This window comes from Montipora foliosa, chromosome 3, assembly GCF_036669935.1.
Source record: "Montipora foliosa isolate CH-2021 chromosome 3, ASM3666993v2, whole genome shotgun sequence".
Classification (NCBI taxonomy): Eukaryota; Metazoa; Cnidaria; class Anthozoa; order Scleractinia; family Acroporidae; genus Montipora; species Montipora foliosa.
Window position 1 is genome coordinate 18,039,687 of NC_090871.1, and position 9,278 is coordinate 18,048,964.

General features: G+C 38.3%; 1 protein-coding gene across 1 annotated transcript in view; it reads left to right on the forward strand.

Annotated features, from left to right (window-relative positions):
* Window positions 1–9,278, forward strand: part of LOC137996958 (protein kinase C and casein kinase substrate in neurons protein 2-like) — a 10,686-nt gene extending 1,408 nt beyond the window's left edge. Inside the window, exons 2-5 of the mRNA XM_068842615.1 lie at window positions 445–714; window positions 2,158–2,494; window positions 3,060–3,180; window positions 7,436–9,278. Coding sequence (XP_068698716.1) covers window positions 445–714; window positions 2,158–2,494; window positions 3,060–3,180; window positions 7,436–7,558 — 851 coding nt within the window. The 3' untranslated portion in view covers window positions 7,559–9,278. The remainder of the gene's footprint in view (window positions 1–444; window positions 715–2,157; window positions 2,495–3,059; window positions 3,181–7,435) is intronic.

Consider the following 9,278-nt stretch of genomic DNA (forward strand, 5'->3'; position numbering starts at 1 on the left):
TAAACCAGAATTGTGGTCTTGGATAAACCTACATATATGTAGTCTTTCGCTTATGGCACTGAATGTTGTTTCATTGTTGGCTTGACAGAATCATTTAAAACATTTCGTCGCATCTTCCTTATTTGTAAGGACATAAGCCTCATTGGCTCCTTCTACTTGTCAAAAATACAGCGAAAATAATCACAAGAGAAGTCATTTCCAAGCACTACGGCCCCTTTCATTTTTTTTATTATGGTGCGCTTTTGCAATTTGAATCCTCTGAGTTAGCGGCTTAGATTGCGGGTTAAATTTCACAGTGAAAACAGTTGTCACTTTTAGCTAGTAAAAGTCGGTTTCTAAACAAAGCCTAGAAAGAATGTTCAGCTAGTTAATCGGCCTAGTGAAAACACAACCACAGAACAGTAATAGTACAACACTACCCAGTTGTACTTCCAATTTTTATAGGGTGGAGTAAAAAGTGGAATGAACTGGTCAACAAAGGTCCAGAATATGCATCGCTCAAAAGTGCCTGGCTGAATGTCACAAATGAAGCTGATCAACTTGCTGAGATTCACAGTGAACTTCAAATAAGACTTTGTAACCAAGTCCATGGAAATTTACAAAAATGGAAATCAACCAACTATCATAAGTCACTTCTCAGTTGGAAAGAAACCAAAAGTGCAGAAGAGGGATTCATGAAGGCACAGAAGCCTTGGGCTAAGAGGCATGATGAAGGTACAGTTATTGGCTGGTGTAATGATAAAGTTGAATGCAGTACTCTTCAGAATTTGACTTCTTTAAAGATGACAAAACATGGAGCAGCAAAGGTCTAAATGTTTATCTTGTAAAAGTTTAGGATTATAGGACGGTATGCTATTTGTAAGTAAATTGGTTTTTGGCTACATTGGCCTGTTTGTCAGTTGAAGATAAATTTAATATTCCAGAAACAGCCATATCTGAATGTACAAGTTAATCACATCAACCTAACGCCAGGATTTGGACGTCCGATTCATTAATTATTTGTTGTTATTTTTTATATTGTAATGAAATAATTAAGATTATCACTGTTAATTTTTCTGTATGTAATATTGGATAATTATGCATGGAGTGTACTTTTTTACATTAGGGTGCCATAAATTAATTGGTGTTTCAGTGTTTGACACTAACGCTTGCCTGATTACCCAGGGCAAGGGAAATATATCCGTGGCCAGTAAAACAACTCTAAGACTTGCCCAATCGGGCAATCAGAATTTTTGTTGGACTTATATTTTGCGGAACAATTTGATTTCTAACGAAGAAAGTGACTAGTAAATATAACGTACATACATACTTACTTAATAGACCACTCCCCACAGGGGCTCTTCAGGGCCAATGAAACGCAATCACGACACGACAGAACATTCAACAACAACTGTTAAGAATCCCAGCTGGCCGGAGGGAAACCAGTTGGCTATTTACAAGTGCAGCTGAGAAGTTGAACCAGGGACTACTAGGAACAAATTCAACCAGTGGTCAGAATGTGTCTTGAACCTGGGATCCCCGGATCTCAAGGCAAGTGCCCTAACCACTGTGCTGCACTGCCTTGTCAATGTGATAAAAAAATTGACAATGTTACATCTCTTTCCTATCTTTTATTTTTGCACATGTTAAAAATATATTGGTACAATCCTCAAAACAGATTTGAAGGAGGAACATGTTCGTAGCCATGGAACCCAGTTTTCGCACAGTCAAATATGCTATGATACTTTGGTATTGAACAAGCCTGTAAATGAACTGCGAAAATGAGTCTTTTTCAGTTCGGTTGTCTAGAAAAAAGCAAAATGGTGTTGGCAAGGGAAATTCTTGAAATTTTCTCGATTGCATTTGATCTGGTTGCAAAGCATTTACTAATTTACTAATTAAGTGACCAGCAAACACCAAATTATCAGATAACAGTTTCTAATAGCTTGTATTATAACCTCCTTTGTGCACCAACAAAATTAACATTTTTACAAGCCTCCTTTGAGTTTTAATGAGCAACAGGTCTTTAGAAAGTGGACAAAAGAAAAAAAAACATGGTTGCCAAAAAAAAAAACAAAGCTGGTTACCCAAAGGGCAAATGAGTCAGAAAGTTAGTGCCGAACACTGTGTTTCAAATACTCTTATACTTGATGAATATAAATACCAATACTTTTGTAGTGCTGAAGTGCAAAAGAGCATACTATCAGGCGTGCAAAGTCAGAGACCAGGCAGAGAGGCTTTACAAGGAAGCATCTGTAGAGGGAAGCACCATCAATGAGGAGCAAGTGAAAAAACTTAAAGACAAGTCTGATAAAGCTGGAAATGATGCTCAGGTTATGAAAGACAAGTACCAAGAAAGTTTGAGAGATATAGGAACTTACAACCCAAAGTATGAAGAGGATATGCGTCATGTATTCAAAAAGTGCCAAGAATCTGAAGAGGAACGGAAAACGTTTTTCAGGGGTACATTACTGAACTACTGTCAGCAGATGTCATTGGTGCCACACTTCAGCAGGTAAGTAAAAGTCAGCATTTACAATAAATAATCAATCATATCTTAACAGAGGTACATTGTATCTGGTTTTTAAGGCTTCATCTGTTGTTGTGAGATTGGAGGTCATGAGCATGGACTGTGGACTCAGAGAAAAGTGTTGTCTGTTTTTGATTGGAAAAAGGTTGTCTTGAGGTTTGATGGTTATTTTCTTGTGTCCCTCAGGATAAGTGTTATATTGTAACAGGGCCAATGTAACACCTCAAAGATAGCCCATTTGGCTTCGCCTCTTGGGCTATTGACCTTTAGCCCTTGCGGGCTACGGGTCTATTTGTTAAGTATTCACAAAGGCAGTATGGGACAGTATTCAAAATCAAATGAAAATCAATAAGCTGTTAAATACTAGGTAATGCTACAAACAAGGTAAACAGTTCTTAATAATAATAAATGCAACCAAATAATTATGATAGTACCGGGTAATATTTTTATCATCATTTCAATTATTTAAGAATTCAATTTCATTGTATGGATGTGTGTTTGTTCTTGCATCAATTTGTGCAACTTTTTTTTATTTATTTGTGTTTTGTAGGATATCTGGTATCTACAGTGATCTCAAAGCTGTTTTTGAAGCAGCTGATGTTCCTGCAGATATTTCATGGTGGGCCATCAACTATGGTACTGAAATGCCTCTAACATGGCCAAAATTTGAGGTACAGCTGTAAGGACTGCAGAAACGATTAATTAACAACTATTTGCCGAAGGTGAAGTGATTATTGGTGAATATTCACCGAGACGAAGTCTCAGTGAATATTCACCGATAATCACTGAGCCTGAGGCGAATAATAATTGTTTTAGTATAAATAGACAGGTGATTATTTCCAAAAAGATAAGAAAAAAAACATTTCAATGTGAAAATCATCTTCACTTACAGTGGCAAAACGACTACTGGCAGCCATTTTGTCCGTTGAGGTGATTATCGGCTGATAATCCGAGATAGCGAGCCAATGAGAGCGTGCGATTTTGTATAATCACATGTGTATTTATACTTATTTGTGTTAATCTCTTGGTACTTGCAATAAATAATTACTGAAAGTTTCCTACAGGTCATGACAGGTAAACAAGACACCTGGGGCCAGTTCCTGAAACTGTGTAGTAACTCTATTCCAGGGATAAATGTGCCTTAATCCAGGAATACCTTTATCCCCGGAATAAATTCTGTTCTGTTAGAATAGCAGATTTATCTCTGGAATAACTAACTTACAACTGATGATGTATATCAAGTATAATTTATTCCTCCTTCTAGGAACCAGCCCGTGTGTTAGTAGTGAAATGAAGGTTGGAAGTTTAATCACAGTTGGTTGAGCAACTTGAAATATGATGCAAATATCATGTAATTTTCATGACACCCAAAATGCCCAAAAAGTAGAATTGTATATTGTGATAACCACTTAAAACCGTTGAACAACATAAAAGAAATACAAGCATGGATGTACAAAAATCGACAAAATTGGAAGGGATTGCATTTGAAAAATGGCGGCCCAATGTTTTTCAACTTTGCAGCAAATTGCCTGGGTAAAGGCCATTTTTGCTCAGAATCATCTTGTTTGTGATGTAACGGTAATTTATCAGTAAAGAAATGAATTCCACATCCCATTTTCGAACGTTAAACTCGTGATAAACTACAGATTTCCCCTAAACACCCTAAAATAACGTGATGCAGCCACTTTAAGCAGTTGCACAACTACATCTAACTTCGATGACCTTTCCAACCTTCATCTCATTCTATAGACCACTTTCATAAATGGCGACCAACTTTACATTCTTTTGTATTTATGTTAATTAGACCTACTGCCCTCGTTTTAAAACAAATATTCTTTTGAAATTTGCTCGTCGTAGCGAGGTTAGTAGGGCTTATTAGCATTAAAACAAAAGAGTAATTTATTTGGCAGCCATTATGAAAGAGGTCTATTCCACAATTCAAATAATATAAGACTTCTTACATTTCAAAAATAATTTCATGCACCTCGTACGGGAACCTGAACTCCCAATGGGCTTAAAGCGAACCTCCACTCCGACTCATAAATAATTTTAAACCGAACAAAGTAATGTTTGCTTTAGGAAAGTGTTTCTATCGAAAAAAGTGAATTTTAGAAATCACTTATTTTCACTTTCAAATTTCCCGGGTGCCGTCACCTTGAATAATTATGATGTGTCGTGGTTGCCCCCAACACGCACGTCACAATTGTTCAAGATGGCAGCGCCCGGGGAATTTGAAAACCAAAAAGAGCGTTTTTGAAATTCATTTATTTCAAATACAAACACGTTCATTGGAAAAATTGGGAACAATGTTTATTGCCAACGAGCGAACCGAGCCAAAAGGCAAGGATCGCGAGGCGGCAGCATTATAGAGCCGCGCGCGAAGGGATCGAGCTGCAGGCGAAAAAGTAGACCTTTTTCGCTTGTACATTTTGTTTTCCCAATACAGATCATGTGATAATACTCAGGAGATTTGGTCCTTTGCTTCGTTCATTAAAAAGAGTGCATGCAGACATATTCATGCTTTCATGCACTCTTTTTAATGAGCAAAACAAAGGACCAATCCTACTGAGTATTATCACATGATTTGTATTGGGAAAACAAAATGTACTAGCGGAAAAGGTCTATTGTCGAGTGATCCAGAGAAAAAAGTAATTTAATGTAACAATAGAAAAAAATAAGCCAATCACATCGTGGAAATTTGCTTGTGACGTAAGTGTAATGTGAAGCATAGATTCCCTGGAGATTTTAGTAGGGACCAATGAAAGCTCCTGTTTTGATGTGTGATGTCATTAGACAAACTTACATGACGCGCGCGACTGTTGATGATCTTGTGTTCGGAGGTGACTGAAAACACATTTTTTTCCCATTTCCCCGACAATTGTGTTGTGTACACTTGCTCTGAGTGTTCTTTAATATTTATGTTCTATATTGACTGAACGAGCTCAAAACTAAACCGGCCGCTGTTGTCAAATTTTTCGGACGTTGGTTCGCGAGTAGAGCAGTTTGTTTGTCGTCTTGTAACTATTGAGTTGTGAACAATTTAATTTAATTTTCAAAGGAAATATGTTGTGTGCAAAGTACACAATTCAACGATCAATTTGACTTGTAATTCATGGCTGTATCTTGCAAAACAAAAATTCTACAAGTGAAACAACTTTCATGTGCAAAAGCGGCTGGTATTTTTTGCAGGTCACAGGTCATTGTAGTACAAAAACAGAAAGTATCCTAAACATTCATAAAAGCTAACCTTAGACCTATTTTTTTTAGGCCTAAGGTTAGCTTTTATGAATGTTTAGGATATTTTCTGTATTGGTAAAACAATGACCTGTGACCTGTAAAAAATACCAGCCGGTGCGAAAAAGTTTGATTCCCCATTACATGTTTCACACTGAAAAGTCCGAAAACGCTTTGGCAATTTTTTACCCAGCCTGATTTTGTTCATATTCCTGTTAAAATTACGGCCGTTCAAAAATTACAGCAGTACTTTCCATATTTTTGCAAAACACGTATACATTTAAATTGTTGTTGGAGATACAAAGTGTGCAATTTGTATCGGTTATTGACCAAGCGTGAGGTCAAGATGGCTGGATATTGGCCAAGTTCTTTTTTTGCGTTTTTATGGACCGAGACGAAGTCGAGGTCAATAAACACGCAAAAAAAGAACGAGGCCAATGTCCAGCCATCTTGACCGAACAAGCTTGGTCAATAAAGGACTTATTATATGGGTTCTCCTTCGGCTTCGGGGAAATTTCTCTTGCGGGACACAGCACGTAATCCCGAGCGGGCAAGATAGCTCCATCTTGCCCACTCGGGTAGCCAATCACAGCGCAGGATTTGGTTCATCTTGCCCGCTCACGGAGCTAGCCGTATAATAACTATTGTTATTGTATTATTGTTAACTAGATAAGTTGAGCTGCAGTACTTGCGAATAAAAAAATTACAACTACTGTTGGGTATTTTAAAACTCTGATACAAATCTGCAAACTATGTATTATATTGACTGCCTCGTTGGCACTTAGCGATAGCTATTCCTAGTTGTAAACGTTATGTTCTGTGGTTTAAAGTTATTTTCTTGTTTTAGTGAAGGTTCCCTTTCATAAAGCTCAGTTGGCAAATTAAAGCAAGCGCTGCACAATCGCATGGTCTGGATTTTCGGGCTTCCTTTGTAGCTGCTTATGGCAGCTTTTACGCGAACGCGGTTTCATTTGTAACCGCATCGATTTCGATGCGTTTACATCGAGACCTGTTATAGAAACCGCTACCAAACTTTTTGTGGAGTGTTTTCAAAACGATGCAGTTTCATCTGTCGTGTAAACAGCGAAACCGCATCGATTTAAATACTGTTACCATTGTGGCGCGAAATTTGCATTGTTCATTTCAAAATAGTGAATCTAGCACGTAGTGCAGCTCTCGCTTATACCATCACGACTTGGATTTTCTGGCGAAAACGGTTCCGTGTAAACACTTTCAAACCGCATCGATTTTGACTCGGTTTTGTAGGCATGAAACCGTGTCGATGTGAAACCGCGTTCGTGTAAACGCTGCCTAGGCGTCCCAACTAACTACGATGATTTTTCCAACCTTCATTTCATTCTATTCCAGAGTAATATTTATTTAAATATATGAAACTTCATATGTTCTTTAAAACACCTGAGTAAGTTTGGAGTACACTCGCAGACTTGGAAGAAAAGTACAAAAATATAAAGACTATAGCACAAAGGAAGCTAAATTTCGACACATCAATAGGTTTAACAACATTCAAACAAAGTGCCTGAATACACATTAATTCGTTCTTTGTTTTTTGTCGTTCACATCAAAGAACCCCTTTGTCTTCGGGAACAAGGCATGGAGGAAAAAACACCAAGACCCCTAACATTCTTCTTGAGGTTGACTACTTCGTGAATTTTGTGCTTATTGCATCCATAGGAATACTCAGGACAATTGGAACAACCACAACAACAACAGACAGGTGTCACTCAAGAAAACTCGTCTCAGTCGGACCCAGGTTCTCCTGTTGCTAAAAAGAGCTCTGTTTGTGCTACATTATAAACTACTTTTGATTTTAAAAGAAGTGAAGTTACTGAACGATCGCTTGGGCGCTCACGGCTTACAGCCACCTTTTTTAAAGCCAAGCCAAGTATAGTGCATGGATGGGACTGAAACAGTCAAGTGAAGAATTTGTTGTGTTTCCTTTTAATGCTGTATTAGCAAGAGAAGTTTTTTGCTCTACTTTGTATTCACTTATTCTGTTTATACATGTATATTAGTTTGCGTATTTCATTGCACTGATATTTATCTGCGTGTACGCTCAAAAAAATCCCAATTTTGATGAAATAGCCCTCTCGATGAGGAAATATTATTTTATTGTCAACGATAAAAACGGAAAAATTGTACCACAACTCACCCTGCTAGCAGAGCCTTTCTTTTGCTTGCTCGATTTTGGCGTTCTCGAGAAAGGCTCTGCATGAATCGAGTAAGATCTTTGTTGAATATGCGCTGCATGTTGCCAGGATACAGTCTCGAACCCAAGCCTAATATGCCAGATCTCGCCGCCATCTTGGTTTTTCATGGTACAGCGAGCTCAATTATAACCATCGGTTTTGTCACTAAACGGACGCTCGCACTGGAAAAACCGGTTTGACGAGAGAAAACAAGATTGACTAGTCCAGAAGTTCGGGCTCCGGCGGCTTCAAAGAGTTGACGCGATTCGGGCAGAGCCTCCTTTTCTCCTCCTCAGTAAAGAAAAAGACAAAAGGAGGCTCTGTTCGCAGGGTGATCACAACTTAACGTAAGGTAAAAAAAAAACATACTGTACATAAGTTGTAACAGTCGTTCGTACTACTAAAGATATTAAACCATAATCATCTTGTTCGTAGTAACACCTACATGTACATAATTTATTCCACGTCCTCCCTTTCTGTCTTCTAGCAAAGTCAATTTTCTCCCTCGTTGAAAAAAGATAGATGTAGCTGCTTCAAAAGCGACTTTGGGGAGTCCATTACCCGGGAGTACTTTGCATATGAAGGGGCAGGGATGCTTTTCGGAAAGTTTGAATTAAACCCCTGAAGGAGACCAATCTGGGCGTGGCCAAGGCTTTTTTTGACCCCTAAAAGAGACCATATTAAAACCATTTATTATTTATTTTCATATTTCTTTTTGTGCAACCCTAAACGAGACCTTCACTACTACATGTGATGGAGCCAAGGACACCCTAAGCGAGAATAAAATCCGAAATTTACCCCCTTCCACCCGGAGCGAGGCGACGAGCATCCCAGCCCCTTTCATATGCGAGTACTCCTCCCCTCGGGATCTGTTGTGAATATTAGCTATATTGTAATGCCCCCAGAGAGAACTTTGATGTAATTTGAAATAGACACTGTGCATCTGTTTTACTTGTATAGTTTCCTTTGAAATGTTTCAAACTTTTTAAATAATTGAATGTACATTAGACTTTGATCAGTTCTCTTTGCAAGGCTGAACAAGTACTGAGGGCCGCCCAGGAAGAGAAAGAAGAGGGGGGGGGGGGTCCTTGCTCCTTTGTTCCCTTTAAATTCCCTTGTTCCCGAAAATTCTTTCCAAACGTGTGTCTAAAATGGTTTATGTTCCCTAGGATATTTTGTCTTTGTTCTCCAGTGTTCCCGAGTTCAAATTAGCCATGTTCTCTGGTTCCCCAAAAACTCGAGAGACCCTCAGTACTGTAGGTTTTCGACGGGAATTAGATGTAAAATAGAAGCCGGACGAAACGAATTAAATGGAATTCAAATCACAA